The sequence below is a fragment of the Oncorhynchus masou genome, unplaced genomic scaffold, assembly GCF_036934945.1.
Source record: "Oncorhynchus masou masou isolate Uvic2021 unplaced genomic scaffold, UVic_Omas_1.1 unplaced_scaffold_2242, whole genome shotgun sequence".
NCBI lineage: Eukaryota > Metazoa > Chordata > Actinopteri > Salmoniformes > Salmonidae > Oncorhynchus > Oncorhynchus masou.
Genome location: NW_027008716.1, coordinates 5,180 through 25,000, shown reverse-complemented (window position 1 = coordinate 25,000; position 19,821 = coordinate 5,180). Strand labels below are relative to the sequence as shown.

Here is a 19,821-nt window from a genome sequence, read left to right as displayed (position 1 = left end):
CTGGTAGGGTGAAGAGGAGACTGGTAGGGTGAAGAGGGGACTGGTAGGGTGGAGAGGAGACTGGTAGGGTGGAGAGGAGACTGGTAGGTTGGAGAGGAGACTGGTAGGGTGGAGAGGAGACTGGTAGGGTGGAGAGGAGACTGGTAGGGTGGAGAGGAGACTGGTAGGGTGGAGAGGAGACTGGTAGGGTGGAGAGGAGACTGGTAGGGTGGAGAGGAGACTGGTAGGGTGGAGAGGAGACTGGTAGGGTGGAGAGGAGACTGGTAGGGTGAAGAGGAGACTGGTAGGGTGGAGAGGAGACTGGTAGGGTGGAGAGGAGATTGGTAGGTTGGAGAGGAGACTGGTAGGGTGGAGAGGAGACTGGTAGGGTGGAGAGGAGACTGGTAGGGTGGAGAGGAGACTGGTAGGGTGGAGAGGAGACTGGTAGGGTGAAGAGGAGACTGGTAGGGTGGAGACTGGTAGGGTGGAGAGGAGACTGGTAGGTTGGAGAGGAGACTGGTAGGGTGGAGACTGGTAGGGTGGAGAGGAGACTGGTAGGGTGGAGAGGAGACTGGTAGGGTGGAGACTGGTAGGGTGGAGAGGAGACTGGTAGGGTGGAGACTGGTAGGGTGGTAGGGTGGAGAGGAGACTGGTAGGGTGGAGACTGGTAGGGTGGAGACTGGTAGGGTGGAGACTGGTAGGGTGGAGAGGAGACTGGTAGGGTGGAGAGGAGACTGGTAGGGTGAAGAGGAGACTGGAAAGGTAAGCTAGAGGAGAGGCTTTTAACAGACACAAAGATGAAAGCTTTCAGAAAGACACCGGGTGTAAGGAGAGGCTTTTCCAGGTACCCTGAGGGGAGCTCTTTCAGACAGAGCCTGGATCAAAGCCTCTGGCATTTCTGCTTGTCTGTCACATCTCCCTCTTTACTCTCGTTCTCTGCTATATTTGGTCTGTGATGTCTTCCCTCCTCCAGATGGAGTGTCCATACCTACCACCTCTACCAGGGTGTTCTATATCAGTGTCGGGGTCTGCTGTCTCTCTCTCTCTCTCTCTCTCTAACCTCTGACCTCTATCCCTCTCTCTCCTCCAGATGGAGTGTCCATACCTACCACCTCTATCAGGGTGTTCTATATCAGTGTCGGGGTCTGCTGTCTCTCTCTCTCTCTCTCTCTAACCTCTGACCTCTATCCCTCTCTCTCCTCCAGATGGAGTGTCCATACCTACCACCTCTACCAGGGTGTTCTATATCAGTGTCGGGGTCTGCTGTCTGTCTCTCTCTCTCTCTAACCTCTGACCTCTATCCCTCTCTCTCCTCCAGATGGAGTGTCCATACCTACCACCTCTACCAGGGTGTTCTATATCAGTGTCGGGGTCTGCTGTCTGTCTCTCTTTCTCTAACCTCTGACCTCTATCCCTCTCTCTCCTCCAGATGGAGTGTCCATACCTACCACCTCTACCAGGGTGTTCTATATCAGTGTCGGGGTCTGCTGTCTGTCTCTCTCTCTCTAACCTCTGACCTCTATCCCTCTCTCTCCTCCAGATGGAGTGTCCATACCTACCACCTCTACCAGGGTGTTCTATATCAGTGTCGGGGTCTGCTGTCTCTCTCTCTCTCTTTCTCTAACCTCTGACCTCTATCCCTCTCTCTCCTCCAGATGGAGTGTCCATACCTACCACCTCTACCAGGGTGTTCTATATCAGTGTCGGGGTCTGCTGTCTGTCTCTCTCTCTCTAACCTCTGACCTCTATCCCTCTCTCTCCTCCAGATGGAGTGTCCATACCTACCACCTCTACCAGGGTGTTCTATATCAGTGTCGGGGTCTGCTGTCTGTCTCTCTTTCTCTAACCTCTGACCTCTATCCCTCTCTCTCCTCCAGATGGAGTGTCCATACCTACCACCTCTATCAGGGTGTTCTATATCGGTGTCGGGGTCTGCTGTCTCTCTCTCTCTCTCTCTCTAACCTCTGACCTCTATCCCTCTCTCTCCTCCAGATGGAGTGTCCATACCTACCACCTCTACCAGGGTGTTCTATATCAGTGTCGGGGTCTGCTGTCTCTCTCTCTCTCTCTCTAACCTCTGACCTCTATCCCTCTCTCTCCTCCAGATGGAGTGTCCATACCTACCACCTCTACCAGGGTGTTCTATATCAGTGTCGGGGTCTGCTGTCTGCCTCTCTTTCTCTAACCTCTGACCTCTATCCCTCTCTCTCCTCCAGATGGAGTGTCCATACCTACCACCTCTACCAGGGTGTTCTATATCAGTGTCGGGGTCTGCTGTCTGTCTCTCTTTCTCTAACCTCTGACCTCTATCCCTCTCTCTCCTCCAGATGGAGTGTCCATACCTACCACCTCTACCAGGGTGTTCTATATCAGTGTCGGGGTCTGCTGTCTGTCTCTCTCTCTCTCTCTAACCTCTGACCTCTATCCCTCTCTCTCCTCCAGATGGAGTGTCCATACCTACCACCTCTACCAGGGTGTTCTATATCAGTGTCGGGGTCTGCTGTGCTGTCATCTTCCTGGTAGCCATTGTTCTGGCTGTCATGCATCTACACAGCATGAAGAGAGTGGAGCTGGACGACAGGTTAGTACTGGGGTTCTGGGTTAATATATCACACACACACACACACACACACACACACACACTCTTGGAAAATATATTTTATCTCATTGAGAAAAACCTTTATAAATAAAAATAAATAAACAGTTTTGTTACATTACAGCCTTATTCTAAAATGGATTAAATATGTTTTTCCCTCATCAGTCTACACACAATACCCCATAATGACATCACAATACCCCATAATGACATCACAATACCCCATAATGACATCACAATACCCCATAATGACATCACAAAACCCCATAATGACATCACAAAACCCCATAATGACATCACAAAACCCCATAATGACATCACAAAACCCCATAATGACAAAGCAAAACCCCATAATGACAAAGCAAAAACAGGTTTTTACACATTTTTACTAATTTATAAAAAATAAAAAGCAGATATGACATTTCCATTAGTATTCAGATCCTTTACTCAGTACTTTGTTGAAGCATCTTTGGCAGCGATTACAGCATCAAGTCTTGTTGAGTATGACGCTACAAGCTTGGCACACCTGTATTTGGGGAGTCTCTCTGCAGATCCTTTTAAACTCTGTCAGGTTGGATGGGGAGCGTTGCTGCACAGCTGTTTTCAGGACTCTCCAGAGATGTTCAATGGGGTTCCAGTCCGGGCTCTGGTTGGGCTACTCAAGGACATTCAATCCACCACCATGCTTCACCGTAGGGATGGTGCCAGATTTCCTCCAGACGTGACGCTTGGCATTCAGGCCAAAGAGTTCAATCTTGGTTTCATCAGACCAGAGAATCTTGTTTCTCCTGGTCTGAGAGTCTTTAGGTTCCTTTTGGTAAACTCCAAGCGGGCTGTCATGTGCCTTTTACTGAGGAGTGGCTTCTGTCTGGTCACTCTAACATAAAGGCCTAATTGGTGGAGTGCTGCAGAGATGGTTGTCCTTCTGGAAGGTTCTCCCATCACCACAGAGGAACAGGTCCTTGGTCACCTGCTTGAGAAAGGCCCTCCCTGATTGCTCAGTTTGGCCGGGCGGCCGGCCTCTAGGCGTCTCTTGGAGGTTCCAAACTTCTTCCATTTAAGAATGATGGAGGCCGCTGTGTTCTTGGGGACCTTCAATGCTGCAGAAATATTTTGGTACCCTTCCCCAGATCTGTGCCTCGACACAATCCTGTCTGTGAGCTCTACGGACAATTCCTTCAACCTTATGGCTTGGGTTCTGCTCTGTCATGCACTTTCAAATGTAAGACCTTCTATAGACAGGTGTGTGTCTTTTCAAATCATGTCCAATCAATTGAGTTTTCCACATGTGGACTCCAATCAAGTTGTAGAAACATCTCAAGGACGGTCAATGGAAACAGGATGCACCTGAGCTCAATTTTGAGTCTCACAGCAAAGGGTCTGAATACTGAAGTAAATAAGGTCTTTCTATGTTTTGTGTAAAAATGTCTAAATTATTATTGTGTGCTTAATGCTTAATATATATAGATATAGATATATAGATAGATCTATCTATCTATCTAGCAGCAGTAAGGAATGAGGAAAGTACAATTTTTTTATAACACTTTATTAAAAAAATAAAGTACAAAAAATGCAAATGTTCTCCTCTCCTCCGTTCCTTCCTGAAAGTGTTGCTGCTGCAGGGAGGGGCTTGTGTGCTACTAAAAGCTTGTTTCAGTAAGGAGCAGCAAAGTTTCATGTTACAGCAGAAACAGACTGAACCACATGAATGCCCGGCAGGGTCCGTATTCAGTCAGCTGTTCTTTTCATACACAATTATATTATTTTATTTCAATATTATTATTATTTTTTTTACATTTATAACCATCATTATACGCTAATTACGCCAGCCCTAGTGTTGTTCCTCGTGAGCCAACACAGCTTGGCTTTTAATATTTGCAAAGATATGTGCTTAGTTTTAGAGAGCGAGTTGAAACCTGCTCAATGTTTATGAAGCTAATAAATGAACTGTCCCCTCCAGGTGTCTAGACCACTGTATTAGTTTGGTTATCAGAACAACAGGGGTGCTGATGTAGGATCAGTTTGACCTTCTTTTTTTAAACTCTTAATGGATCAGAAAGGGGACTTGATCCTAGATCAGTTGTCCTTTGTACACTGAGAGAAACATCCTAACACCGTAAGGGATGGTGTCTGGTGTTAGGAGTTTAGATTATAGAAGTGTTCTAGATAATATTTTCTGCCACGGTTTCCATCTTGGTAGATTCATATCAGCCTCTTGTCAGTCTGTGTTATCTTGTTGAAAAGAATCCTCGGTTTGTCTTGCCTCTCTTCTCCTCTCTCTCTTTCTCTCTCTCTCTCACTCTCACTCTCACACACACACACAGCAGAACAAAGTGTCTCACATGCTCCCACAGCCAGCCAGGGATCTATCTAATGTAATATTTGAGAGAAAATCAAGTTGTTTTTAATGCTGTTTGTTAATTTGATCAGACTTGTTGGTGAGATTTTTGCAGTGAACAGACAAACTCTTGTTGTTGTTTTAAGTAGGACGATGCTAAACAGGATTTACTGAGTGAAACGTTGTCTTGAACAGCAGCGCTGGGTTTCTCTGTCTGTATGAAGGACGAGCAGACAGTAGGTCCCAACCATAGAGAGAATTAGACCAGGGAGGTCTGTCAGACCTAGTCCTTGCTAATTTGGCCTGTTTACTAACAAGGGATTTCAGCATCAGCAGCTTCACTACTGCTACAGTACTCTACCTGTATTGATCTACAGTACTCTACCTGTATTGATCTACAGTACTCTACCTGTATTGATCTACAGTACTCTACCTGTTTTTATTTTTTTTATTTTTTTTTACCTTTATTTAACCAGGCAAGTCAGTTAAGAACAAATTCTTATATATATATCCCATTTAGCAGACGCTTTTGTCCAAAGCGACTCACAAGTCGGCTGGGGCCACTACTTTTTTTACATATGGGTGGCCCTAGCGGGAATCGAACCCACAACGCTTGGCGTTGCAAGCGCCATGCTCTACCGACTGAGCCACACAGGACCCAATGACGGCCTAGGAACACTGGGTTAACTGCCAGTTCAGGGGCAGAACGACAGATTTGTATCTTGTCAGCTCGGGGATTTGAACTTGCAACCTTTTGATTACTAGTCCAACACTCTAACCACTAGGCTACCCTGCCGTCCTATATTGATGTACTGTATTAAACAACCGATGTACTCACATTGGATGGGTTGATTAGGATTCAACAGCCTAATACATACTTGTGGAGTAGGTTTACCCTGATATTAATGTACCTTGTAATGTGAGCATGTTTTCTTCATGTAAAGACACACATTAATCAAACACAAACACATTAAAGAAGAAGAAAAAATGGACTTATTCAAACTGGAGATGTCCTCAATGGTCCTGCCTGTGATTTGAATGTCGTAATACAACGATGAGTTGTCTAACTAAGTCTATGGTCCAGGGCGATGTCAATAGGAGCAGAGCAGGTGTTTAGGTGGCCAATAGGAGCAGAGCAGGTGTTTAGGTGGCCAATAGGAGCGGAGCAGAGGCGGCGTTTACCTTTTAATAATGATGTTTGTGAAGTGGCAGGTGTTGTTGTCTTCCTCCCACTCTCCTCTCCTTCCTTGCTTTCATCACTAGTACTATTGTTATCTCTGTCTCCCTTCCTCTCTTCCAGTGTTTCAGACAGTGGCAGTTCCCAGGGCCTGTCCCAGCCGTCCACCCAGACCACCCAGTACCTGAGAGCTGACACACCCAACAACGCCAGTGCTGTCACCAGTAAGACACACACACACACACACACACCAGCGCAGCTATGTACTTTTCAACGCACACAAAAACACACAGAGAGAGAAAGAAACAGTAAGATCCTTCCCATTTACACACAGAACATAACAGCATCCAATTAACATCGTATAGTAGCCAGTAGCGTCTTGTCCAGTAACATCGTATAGTATCCAGTAACATCGTATAGTATCCGGTAACATCGTATAGTATCCGGTAACATCGTATTGTATCCAGTAACATCGTACAGTATCCAGTAACATCGTATAGTATCCAGTAACATCGTATTGTATCCAGTAACATCGTATTGTATCCAGTAACATCGTATTGTATCCAGTAACATCGTATAGTATCCAGTAACGTCGTATAGTATCCAGTAACGTCGTATTGTATCCAGTAACGTCGTATAGTATCCAGTAACATCGTATAGTATCCAGTAACATCGTATAGTATCCAGTAACATCGTATAGTATCCAGTAACATCGTATAGTATCCAGTAACATCGTATAGTATCCAGTAACATCGTATAGTATCCAGTAACATCGTACAGTATCCAGTAACATCGTACAGTATCCAGTAACATCGTACAGTATCCAGTAACATCGTACAGTATCCAGTAACATCGTACAGTATCCAGTAACATCGTGTAGTATCCAGTAACATCGTATAGTGTCCAGTAACATCGTATAGTGTCCAGTAACATCGTATAGTGTCCAGTAACATCGTATAGTGTCCAGTAACATCGTATAGTGTCCAGTAACATCGTACAGTATCCAGTAACATCGTATAGTATCCAGTGACATCGTATAGTATCCAGTGACATCGTATAGTATCCAGTAACATCGTATAGTATCCAGTAACATCGTACAGTATCCAGTGACATCGTATAGTATCCAGTGACATCGTATAGTATCCAGTAACATCGTATAGTATCCAGTGACATCGTATAGTATCCAGTAACATCGCATAGTATCCAGTAACATCGTATAGTATCCAGTAACATCTTGTCCAGTAACATCGTATAGTATCCAGTAACATTGTATAGTATCCAGTAACATCGTATAGTATCCAGTAACATCGTATAGTATCCAGTCACGTCTTATCCAGTAACATTGTATAGTATCCAGTAACATCGTATATTATCCAGTAACATCTTGTCCAGTAACATTGTATAGTATCCAGTAACATCGTATAGTATCCAGTCACGTCTTATCCAGTAACATCGTATAGTGTCCAGTAACATCGTATAGTATCCAGTAACATCGTACAGTATCCAGTAAGATCGTATAGTATCCAGTAACATCGTATAGTATCCAGTAACATCTTGTCCAGTAACATCGTATAGTATCCAGTAACATCGTATAGTATCCAGTAACATCGTATAGTATCCAGTAACATCGTATAGTATCCAGTAACATCGTATAGTATCCAGTAACATCGTATAGTATCCAGTAACATCGTATGGTATCCAGTAACATCGTATGGTATCCAGTAGCGTCTTATCCAGAGAGAATTATTTATTTCAGCTATTATTCCTTTCATCACATTCCCAGTGAGTCAGAAGTTTACATACACTCAATTAATATTTGGTGGCATTGCCTTTAAATTTTTTAATTTGGGTCAAACGTTTCGGACAGCCTTCCACAAGCTTCCCACAATAAGTAGGGTGATTGTTGGCCCATTCTTCCTGAAGGAGATGGTGTGACTGAGTCAGGTTTGTCGGCCTCCTTGTTTTCTCCTTGTTCTCCTTGTTTTCTGCCCATAAATGTTCTATAGGATTGAGGTCAGGGATTTGATGGCCACTCCAATACCTTGACATTGTTGTCCTTAAGCCATTTTGCCACAACTTTGGAAGTATGCTCGGAGTCATTGTCCATTTGGAAGACCCATTTGCGACCAAGCTTTAACTTCCTGACTGATATCTTGAGATGTTGCTTCAATATATCCACATAATTTTCCTTCCTCATGAGGCCATCTATTTTGTGAAGTGCACTCGTCCCTCCTGCAGCAAAGCACCCCCACAACATGATGCTCCCGCCCCTGTGCTTCACAGTTGGGATGGTGTTCTTCAGCTTGCAAGCATCCCCCTTTTTCCTCCAAACATAACGATGGTCATTATGGCAAAACTGTTCTATTTTTGTTTCATCAGACCCGAGGACATTTCTCCAAAAAGTACCATCTTTGTCCCCATGTGCAGTTGCAAACCGTAGTTTGGCTTTTTTATGGCAGTTTTGGAGCAGTGGCTTCTTCCTTGCTGAGCGACCTTTCAGGTTATGTCGATATAGGACTCGTTTTACTGTGGATATAGATACATTTGTACCGGTTTCCTCCAGCATCTTCACAATGTCCTTTGCTGCTGTTCTGTGATTGATTTGTAATATTTTCGCACCAAAGTACGTTCATCTCTAGGAGACAGAACGCGTCTCATTCCTGAGCAGTATGACGGCTGCGTGTTCCCATGGTGTTTATACTTGCGTACTATTGGTTGTACAGATGAAGGCGGTACCTTCAGGCGTTTGGAAATTTGTGGATGTCAACAATTGTTTTCTGAGGTCTTGGCTGATCTCTTTTCATATTCCCATGATGTCAAACAAAGAGGCACTGAGTTTGAAGGTAGGCCTCCAATTGACTCAAATTATGTCAGTTAGCAGAAGCTTCTAAAGTTAGCAGAAGCTTCTAAAGCCATGACATCATTTTCTGGAATTTTCCAAGCTTTTTAAAGGCACAGTCAACTTAGTGTATGTAAACTTCTGACCCACTGGAATTGTGATACAGTGAATTGAAATAATCTGTCTGTAAACAATTGTTGGAAAAATGACTTGTGTCATGCACAAAGTAGATGTCCTAACCGACTTGTTGACAAACTATAGTTTTGACAAGAAATTTGTGGAGTGGGTTGAAAAATGACTCCAACCTAAGTGTATATAAACTTCCAACTTCAACGGTATTAGGTGGTGACGTAAGCTGTGGATGCCAAGTTCTGCTTGGTGCTGTCTTTATAGCTTCAGGGAGGGTTCTGGTATAATGGGACATGGTCATATGTCTGTCTGTGTCGCTCTTCCTCCATTTCTTCTTCCTCCTCCGGACAGCCTGATCGACTGAGCTGCATTCCTCCACCAAACAAGATAATGTCTGTGATGGGGAATCATCTCATTAGCTAAACTGGTGTCTGACGGTTGGGATAAACAAGACAGGGTCCTTAAATGGCAATCTATTCCCTACGTAGGGCACTACTTTCTACCAGTCCTATGGGTCCTGCTCAGAAATAGGGCACTACTTTCTACCAGTCCTATGGGTCCTGATCAGAAGTAGGGCACTACTTTCTACCAGTCCTATGGGTCCTGATCAGAAGTAGGGCACTACTTTCTACCAGTCCTATGAGTCCTGCTCAGAAGTAGGGCACTACTTTATACCAGTCCTATGGGTCCTGCTCAGAAATAGGGCACTACTTTCTACCAGTCCTATGAGTCCTGATCAGAAGTAGGGCACTACTTTCTACCAGTCCTATGGGTCCTGCTCAGAAATAGGGCACTACTTTCTACCAGTCCTATGAGTCCTGCTCAGAAGTAGGGCTCTACTTTATACCAGTCCTATGGGTCCTGCTCAGAAATAGGGCACTACTTTCTACCAGTCCTATGGGTCCTGCTCAGAAATAGGGCACTACTTTCTACCAGTCCTATGGGTCCTGCTCAGAAATAGGGCACTACTTCCTACCAGTCCTATGGGTCCTGCTCAGAAATAGGGCACTACTTTCTACCAGTCCTATGGGTCCTGCTCAGAAGTAGGGCACTACTTTCTACCAGTCCTATGGGTCCTGATCAGAAATAGGGCACTACTTTCTACCAGTCCTATGGGTCCTGCTCAGAATTAGGGCACTACTTTCTACCAGTCCTATGAGTCCTGCTCAGAATTAGGGCACTACTTTCTACCAGTCCTATGGGTCCTGCTCAGAAATAGGGCACTACTTTCTACCAGTCCTATGGGTCCTGCTCAGAAATAGGGCACTACTTCCTACCAGTCCTATGGGTCCTGCTCAGAAATAGGGCACTACTTTCTACCAGTCCTATGGGTCCTGCTCAGAAGTAGGGCACTACTTTCTACCAGTCCTATGGGTCCTGATCAGAAATAGGGCACTACTTTCTACCAGTCCTATGGGTCCTGCTCAGAATTAGGGCACTACTTTCTACCAGTCCTATGAGTCCTGCTCAGAATTAGGGCACTACTTTCTACCAGTCCTATGGGTCCTGCTCAGAATTAGGGCACTACTTTCTACCAGTCCTATGAGTCCTGCTCAGAATTAGGGCACTACTTTCTACCAGTCCTATGAGTCCTGCTCAGAATTAGGGCACTACTTTCTACCAGTCCTATGGGTCCTGCTCAGAATTAGGGCACTACTTTCTACCAGTCCTATGAGTCCTGCTCAGAATTAGGGCACTACTTTCTACCAGTCCTATGAGTCCTGCTCAGAATTAGGGCACTACTTTCTACCAGTCCTATGGGTCCTGCTCAGAAGTAGGGTACTACTTTCTACCAGTCCTATGGGTCCTGCTCAGAAGTAGGGTACTATAGAGAATCTGGAACGCAGCCTCTGGGCCGGTGGGTTTTCGGTCCGTCTGGGGGCTGATCCAGGGTACTGGTGGTAGAGAGGGGGCTGATCCAGGGTACTGGTGGTAGAGAGGGGGCTGATCCAGGGTACTGGTGGTAGAGAGGCAGCTGATCCAGGGTACTGGTGGTAGAGAGGGGGCTGATCCAGGGTACTGGTGGTAGAGAGGGGGCTGATCCAGGGTACTGGTGGTAGAGAGGGGGCTGATCCAGGGTACTGGTGGTAGAGAGGGGGCTGATCCAGGGTACTGGTGGTAGAGAGGGGGCTGATCCAGGGTACTGGTGGTAGAGAGGGGGCTGATCCAGGGTACTGGTGGTAGAGAGGGGGCTGATCCAGGGTACTGGTGGTAGAGAGGGGGCTGATCCAGGGTACTGGTGGTAGAGAGGGGGCTGATCCAGGGTACTGGTGGTAGAGAGGGGGCTGATCCAGGGTACTGGTGGTAGAGAGGGGGCTGATCCAGGGTACTGGTGGTAGAGAGGGGGCTGATCCAGGGTACTGGTGGTAGAGAGGGGGCTGATCCAGGGTACTGGTGGTAGAGAGGGGGCTGATCCAGGGTACTGGTGGTAGAGAGGGGGCTGATCCAGGGTACTGGTGGTAGAGAGGGGGCTGATCCAGGGTACTGGTGGTAGAGAGGGGACTGATCCAGGGTACTGGTGGTAGAGAGGGGGCTGATCCAGGGTACTGGTGGTAGAGAGGGGGCTGATCCAGGGTACTGGTGGTAGAGAGGGGGCTGATCCAGGGTACTGGTGGTAGAGAGGGGGCTGATCCAGGGTACTGGTGGTAGAGAGGGGGCTGATCCAGGGTACTGGTGGTAGAGAGGGGGGCTGATCCAGGGTACTGGTGGTAGAGAGGGGGCTGATCCAGGGTACTGGTGGTAGAGAGGGGGCTGATCCAGGGTACTGGTGGTAGAGAGGGGGCTGATCCAGGGTACTGGTGGTAGAGAGGGGGCTGATCCAGGGTACTGGTGGTAGAGAGGGGGCTGATCCAGGGTACTGGTGGTAGAGAGGGGGCTGATCCAGGGTACTGGTGGTAGAGAGGGGGCTGATCCAGGGTACTGGTGGTAGAGAGGGGGCTGATCCAGGGTACTGGTGGGTAAATGTATTGTCCAATAGGAGAGTTGACCGAGTCACTTTTCAATACACAATGGGATGAATGAAAAACCTACCTACTTCAAAAGTGTATTTACTCCATCCAAACCAAAAAAAGTATTATATCACCATTATTTTCCACTTTAATCCATAAATGTCTATCCACACCACCATTTCCATTCATTCTATTAGACCAGAGGTGTCAAACTCATTCTATAGAGGGCCGAGTGTCTGCAGTTCTTTGGTTTTTCCTTTCAATTAAGACCTAGACGACCAGGTGAGGGGTTCCTTACTGAGACCTTGACGACCAGGTGAGGGGTTCCTTACTGAGACCCAGACAACCAGGTGAGGGGAGTTCCTTACTGAGACCTTGACAACCAGGTGAGGGGAGTTCCTTACTGAGACCTAGACAACCAGGTGAGGGGAGTTCCTTACTGAGACCTAGACAACCAGGTGAGGGGAGTTCCTTACTGAGACCTAGACAACCAGGTGAGGGGAGTTCCTTACTGAGACCTAGACAACCAGGTGAGGGGAGTTCCTTACTGAGACCTAGACAACCAGGTGAGGGGAGTTCCTTACTGAGACCTAGACAACCAGGTGAGGGGAGTTCCTTACTGAGACCCAGACAACCAGGTGAGGGGTTCCTTACTGAGACCTAGACAACCAGGTGAGGGGAGTTCCTTACTGAGACCTTGACGACCAGGTGAGGGGTTCCTTACTGAGACCTAGACAACCAGGTGAGGGGAGTTCCTTACTGAGACCTAGACAACCAGGTGAGGGGTTCCTTACTGAGACCCAGACAACCAGATGAGGGGTTCCTTACTGAGACCTAGACAACCAGGTGAGGGGAGTTCCTTACTGAGACCTAGACAACCAGGTGAGGGGTTCCTTACTGAGACCTAGACAACCAGGTGAGGGGAGTTCCTTACTGAGACCTTGACGACCAGGTGAGGAGAGTTCCTTACTGAGACCTAGACAACCAGGTGAGGGGAGTTCCTTACTGAGACCTAGACAACCAGGTGAGGGGAGTTCCTTACTGAGACAACCAGGTGAGGGGAGTTCCTTACTGAGACCTAGACAACCAGGTGAGGGGAGTTCCTTACTGAGACAACCAGGTGAGGGGAGTTCCTTACTGAGACCTAGACAACCAGGTGAGGGGAGTTCCTTACTGAGACCTAGACAACCAGGTGAGGGGAGTTCCTTACTGAGACAACCAGGTGAGGGGAGTTCCTTACTGAGACCTAGACAACCAGGTGAGGGGTTCCTTACTGAGACCTAGACAACCAGGTGAGGGGTTCCTTACTGAGACCTAGACAACCAGGTGAGGGGAGTTCCTTACTGAGACCTAGACAACCAGGTGAGGGGTTCCTTACTGAGACCCAGACAACCAGGTGAGGGGTTCCTTACTGAGACCTTGACGACCAGGTGAGGGGAGTTCCTTACTGTGACCTAGACAACCAGGTGAGGGGAGTTCCTTACTGAGACCTAGACAACCAGGTGAGGGGAGTTCCTTACTGAGACCTAGACAACCAGGTGAGGGGAGTTCCTTACTGAGACCTTGACAACCAGGTGAGGGGAGTTCCTTACTGAGACCTAGACAACCAGGTGAGGGGAGTTCCTTACTGAGACCTAGACAACCAGGTGAGGGGAGTTCCTTACTGAGACCTAGACAACCAGGTGAGGGGAGTTCCTTACTGAGACAACCAGGTGAGGGGAGTTCCTTACTGAGACCTAGACAACCAGGTGAGGGGAGTTCCTTACTGAGACCTTGACAACCAGGTGAGGGGAGTTCCTTACTGAGACCTAGACAACCAGGTGAGGGGAGTTCCTTACTGAGACCTAGACAACCAGGTGAGGGGAGTTCCTTACTGAGACCTAGACAACCAGGTGAGGGGAGTTCCTTACTAAGACCTAGACAACCAGGTGAGGGGAGTTCCTTACTGAGACAACCAGGAGAAGGAGTTCCTTACTGAGACAACCAGGTGAGGGGAGTTCCTTACTGAGACCTGGACAACCAGGTGAGGGGAGTTCCTTACTAAGACCTAGACAACCAGGTGAGGGGAGTTCCTTACTAAGACCTAGACAACCAGGTGAGGGGAGTTCCTTACTAAGACCTAGACAACCAGGTGAGGGGAGTTCCTTACTGAGACCTAGACAACCAGGTGAGGGGAGTTCCTTACTGAGACCTAGACAACCAGGTGAGGGGAGTTCCTTACTAAGACCTAGACAACCAGGTGAGGGGAGTTCCTTACTGAGACAACCAGGTGAGGGGAGTTCCTTACTGAGACCTAGACAACCAGGTGAGGGGAGTTCCTTACTGAGACCCAGACAACCAGGTGAGGGGAGTTCCTTACTGAGACCTAGACAACCAGGTGAGGGGAGTTCCTTACTGAGACAACCAGGTGAGGGGAGTTCCTTACTGAGACCTAGACATCCAGGTGAGGGGAGTTCCTTACTGAGACCTAGACAACCAGGTGAGGGGAGTTCCTTACTGAGACCTAGACAACCAGGTGAGGGGAGTTCCTTACTGAGACCTAGACAACCAGGTGAGGGCAGTTCCTTACTGAGACAACCAGGTGAGGGGAGTTCCTTACTGAGACAACCAGGTGAGGGGAGTTCCTTACTGAGACCTAGACAACCAGGTGAGGGGAGTTCCTTACTGAGACAACCAGGTGAGGGGAGTTCCTTACTGAGACCTGGACAACCAGGTGAGGGGAGTTCCTTACTGAGACAACCAGGTGAGGGGAGTTCCTTACTGAGATAACCAGGTGAGGGGTTCCTTACTGAGACCTTGACGACCAGGTGAGGGGAGTTCCTTACTGTGACCTAGACAACCAGGTGAGGGGAGTTCCTTACTGAGACCTAGACAACCAGGTGAGGGGAGTTCCTTACTGAGACCTAGACAACCAGGTGAGGGGAGTTCCTTACTGAGACCTTGACAACCAGGTGAGGGGAGTTCCTTACTGAGACCTAGACAACCAGGTGAGGGGTTCCTTACTGAGACCTAGACAACCAGGTGAGGGGAGTTCCTTACTGAGACCTTGACGACCAGGTGAGGAGAGTTCCTTACTGAGACCTAGACAACCAGGTGAGGGGAGTTCCTTACTGAGACCTAGACAACCAGGTGAGGGGAGTTCCTTACTGAGACAACCAGGTGAGGGGAGTTCCTTACTGAGACCTAGACAACCAGGTGAGGGGAGTTCCTTACTGAGACAACCAGGTGAGGGGAGTTCCTTACTGAGACCTAGACAACCAGGTGAGGGGAGTTCCTTACTGAGACCTAGACAACCAGGTGAGGGGAGTTCCTTACTGAGACAACCAGGTGAGGGGAGTTCCTTACTGAGACCTAGACAACCAGGTGAGGGGTTCCTTACTGAGACCTAGACAACCAGGTGAGGGGTTCCTTACTGAGACCTAGACAACCAGGTGAGGGGAGTTCCTTACTGAGACCTAGACAACCAGGTGAGGGGAGTTCCTTACTGAGACCTTGACGACCAGGTGAGGAGAGTTCCTTACTGAGACCTAGACAACCAGGTGAGGGGAGTTCCTTACTGAGACCTAGACAACCAGGTGAGGGGAGTTCCTTACTGAGACAACCAGGTGAGGGGAGTTCCTTACTGAGACCTAGACAACCAGGTGAGGGGAGTTCCTTACTGAGACAACCAGGTGAGGGGAGTTCCTTACTGAGACCTAGACAACCAGGTGAGGGGAGTTCCTTACTGAGACCTAGACAACCAGGTGAGGGGAGTTCCTTACTGAGACAACCAGGTGAGGGGAGTTCCTTACTGAGACCTAGACAACCAGGTGAGGGGTTCCTTACTGAGACCTAGACAACCAGGTGAGGGGTTCCTTACTGAGACCTAGACATCCAGGTGAGGGGAGTTCCTTACTGAGACCTAGACAACCAGGTGAGGGGTTCCTTACTGAGACCCAGACAACCAGGTGAGGGGTTCCTTACTGAGACCTTGACGACCAGGTGAGGGGAGTTCCTTACTGTGACCTAGACAACCAGGTGAGGGGAGTTCCTTACTGAGACCTAGACAACCAGGTGAGGGGAGTTCCTTACTGAGACCTAGACAACCAGGTGAGGGGAGTTCCTTACTGAGACCTTGACAACCAGGTGAGGGGAGTTCCTTACTGAGACCTAGACAACCAGGTGAGGGGAGTTCCTTACTGAGACCTAGACAACCAGGTGAGGGGAGTTCCTTACTGAGACCTAGACAACCAGGTGAGGGGAGTTCCTTACTGAGACAACCAGGTGAGGGGAGTTCCTTACTGAGACCTAGACAACCAGGTGAGGGGAGTTCCTTACTGAGACCTTGACAACCAGGTGAGGGGAGTTCCTTACTGAGACCTAGACAACCAGGTGAGGGGAGTTCCTTACTGAGACCTAGACAACCAGGTGAGGGGAGTTCCTTACTGAGACCTAGACAACCAGGTGAGGGGAGTTCCTTACTAAGACCTAGACAACCAGGTTAGGGGAGTTCCTTACTAAGACCTAGACAACCAGGTGAGGGGAGTTCCTTACTGAGACAACCAGGAGAAGGGAGTTCCTTACTGAGACAACCAGGTGAGGGGAGTTCCTTACTGAGACCTGGACAACCAGGTGAGGGGAGTTCCTTACTAAGACCTAGACAACCAGGTGAGGGGAGTTCCTTACTAAGACCTAGACAACCAGGTGAGGGGAGTTCCTTACTAAGACCTAGACAACCAGGTGAGGGGAGTTCCTTACTGAGACCTAGACAACCAGGTGAGGGGAGTTCCTTACTGAGACCTAGACAACCAGGTGAGGGGAGTTCCTTACTAAGACCTAGACAACCAGGTGAGGGGAGTTCCTTACTGAGACAACCAGGTGAGGGGAGTTCCTTACTGAGACCTAGACAACCAGGTGAGGGGAGTTCCTTACTGAGACCCAGACAACCAGGTGAGGGGAGTTCCTTACTGAGACCTAGACAACCAGGTGAGGGGAGTTCCTTACTGAGACAACCAGGTGAGGGGAGTTCCTTACTGAGACCTAGACATCCAGGTGAGGGGAGTTCCTTACTGAGACCTAGACAACCAGGTGAGGGGAGTTCCTTACTGAGACCTAGACAACCAGGTGAGGGGAGTTCCTTACTGAGACCTAGACAACCAGGTGAGGGCAGTTCCTTACTGAGACAACCAGGTGAGGGGAGTTCCTTACTGAGACAACCAGGTGAGGGGAGTTCCTTACTGAGACCTAGACAACCAGGTGAGGGGAGTTCCTTACTGAGACCTAGACAACCAGGTGAGGGGAGTTCCTTACTGAGACCTGGACAACCAGGTGAGGGGAGTTCCTTACTGAGACAACCAGGTGAGGGGAGTTCCTTACTGAGATAACCAGGTGAGGGGTTCCTTACTGAGACCTTGACGACCAGGTGAGGGGAGTTCCTTACTGTGACCTAGACAACCAGGTGAGGGGAGTTCCTTACTGAGACCTAGACAACCAGGTGAGGGGAGTTCCTTACTGAGACCTAGACAACCAGGTGAGGGGAGTTCCTTACTGAGACCTTGACAACCAGGTGAGGGGAGTTCCTTACTGAGACCTAGACAACCAGGTGAGGGGAGTTCCTTACTGAGACCTAGACAACCAGGTGAGGGGAGTTCCTTACTGAGACCTAGACAACCAGGTGAGGGGAGTTCCTTACTGAGACAACCAGGTGAGGGGAGTTCCTTACTGAGACCTAGACAACCAGGTGAGGGGAGTTCCTTACTGAGACCTTGACAACCAGGTGAGGGGAGTTCCTTACTGAGACCTAGACAACCAGGTGAGGGGGAGTTCCTTACTGAGACCTAGACAACCAGGTGAGGGGAGTTCCTTACTGAGACCTAGACAACCAGGTGAGGGGAGTTCCTTACTAAGACCTAGACAACCAGGTGAGGGGAGTTCCTTACTAAGACCTAGACAACCAGGTGAGGGGAGTTCCTTACTGAGACAACCAGGAGAAGGAGTTCCTTACTGAGACAACCAGGTGAGGGGAGTTCCTTACTGAGACCTGGACAACCAGGTGAGGGGAGTTCCTTACTAAGACCTAGACAACCAGGTGAGGGGAGTTCCTTACTAAGACCTAGACAACCAGGTGAGGGGAGTTCCTTACTAAGACCTAGACAACCAGGTGAGGGGAGTTCCTTACTAAGACCTAGACAACCAGGTGAGGGGAGTTCCTTACTGAGACCTAGACAACCAGGTGAGGGGAGTTCCTTACTAAGACCTAGACAACCAGGTGAGGGGAGTTCCTTACTGAGACAACCAGGTGAGGGGAGTTCCTTACTGAGACCTAGACAACCAGGTGAGGGGAGTTCCTTACTGAGACCCAGACAACCAGGTGAGGGGAGTTCCTTACTGAGACCTAGACAACCAGGTGAGGGGAGTTCCTTACTGAGACAACCAGGTGAGGGGAGTTCCTTACTGAGACCTAGACATCCAGGTGAGGGGAGTTCCTTACTGAGACCTAGACAACCAGGTGAGGGGAGTTCCTTACTGAGACCTAGACAACCAGGTGAGGGGAGTTCCTTACTGAGACCTAGACAACCAGGTGAGGGCAGTTCCTTACTGAGACAACCAGGTGAGGGGAGTTCCTTACTGAGACAACCAGGTGAGGGGAGTTCCTTACTGAGACAACCAGGTGAGGGGAGTTCCTTACTGAGACCTAGACAACCAGGTGAGGGGAGTTCCTTACTGAGACCTGGACAACCAGGTGAGGGGAGTTCCTTACTGAGACAACCAGGTGAGGGGAGTTCCTTACTGAGATAACCAGGTGAGGGGAGTTATTTATTAATTTGTGACCTTAATTCATCAGTCAAGTACAAGGGAGGAGTGAATACACTCAGATACTCTACCCTCTGTGGAATGAGGTTAACAGTGTATCAGACTGTCTTACATAATGGTGTAAGACCGAGATGACCATGTGTGTTAGTTGTATGTACACTGTGGCCATCTAGTGGCTGTGTCCTCATACTGCACATCCTTGTCTTGTTGCTTCTGCTTCAATGATATCATTCACCACCAGCCATTTACCCTGCCCCTTATTCACCTCAATCTCTCTCTGTCTCCCTCTCTCTCCAACCCTCCTTTCTCTCCCTCCCTTTCTCACCCTCCCCCTCTCCGTCCGTCCGTCCCTCCCTCTCTCTCGCTCCAACCCTTCCTCTCTCTCTTTCTCTCTCTGACCCTTCCTCTCTCCAACCCTCCCTCTCTCTCTCATTCTCCGTCCGTCCCTCCCCCCCTCTCTCTCCAACTCTCTCTCTCCAACTCTCTCTCTCTCTCTCTCTCTGACTCTTCCTCTCTCCCTACCTCCCTCTCTCTCTCATCCTCCGTCCGTCCCTCCCTCTCTCTCGCTCCAACCCTTCCTCTCTCCGTCTCTCTCTCTCTCTTGCCCTCCCTCTCTCTCTCTTGCCCTCCATCTCTCTCTCTCTCTCTTGCCCTCCCTCTATCCAACTGTCCTCTCACCATCAGACCATCACCCTGGCACTGCACCCATTCTCCAGCTTGCTGCCGCCACCTTCCCAAACCCTGGTGCCCCCGTCCATGAAACCAGAAGTAAGTCCACATGTGGTCCATTCCAGTCTTACCATGGGGTCCACCTGTTCACCTGCTACATACCTGTTCACCTGCTACATACCTGTTCACCTGCTACATACCTGCTCACCTGCTACATACCTGCTCACCTGCTACATACCTGTTCACCTGCTACATACCTGTTCACCTGCTACATACCTGTAGCACACCTGCTACATACCTGTTCACCTGCTACATACCTGTTCACCTGCTACATACCTGTTCACCCTCTACATA

The 19,821-nt window shown here is 48.7% G+C and overlaps 1 protein-coding gene across 1 annotated transcript in view; it reads left to right on the top strand.

The window, feature by feature from the left end:
• LOC135533140 (tyrosine-protein kinase RYK-like) overlaps positions 1-19,566 on the top strand; it is a gene marked incomplete at both ends in the record, with an annotated part of 62,048 nt that extends 42,482 nt beyond the window's left edge. Inside the window, 3 exons of the mRNA XM_064960549.1 lie at positions 2,422-2,560; positions 6,214-6,314; positions 19,483-19,566. Of these exons, the coding sequence (XP_064816621.1) occupies positions 2,422-2,560; positions 6,214-6,314; positions 19,483-19,566 (324 nt within the window). The remainder of the gene's footprint in view (positions 1-2,421; positions 2,561-6,213; positions 6,315-19,482) is intronic.
• Positions 19,567-19,821: the final 255 nt, after the last annotated feature.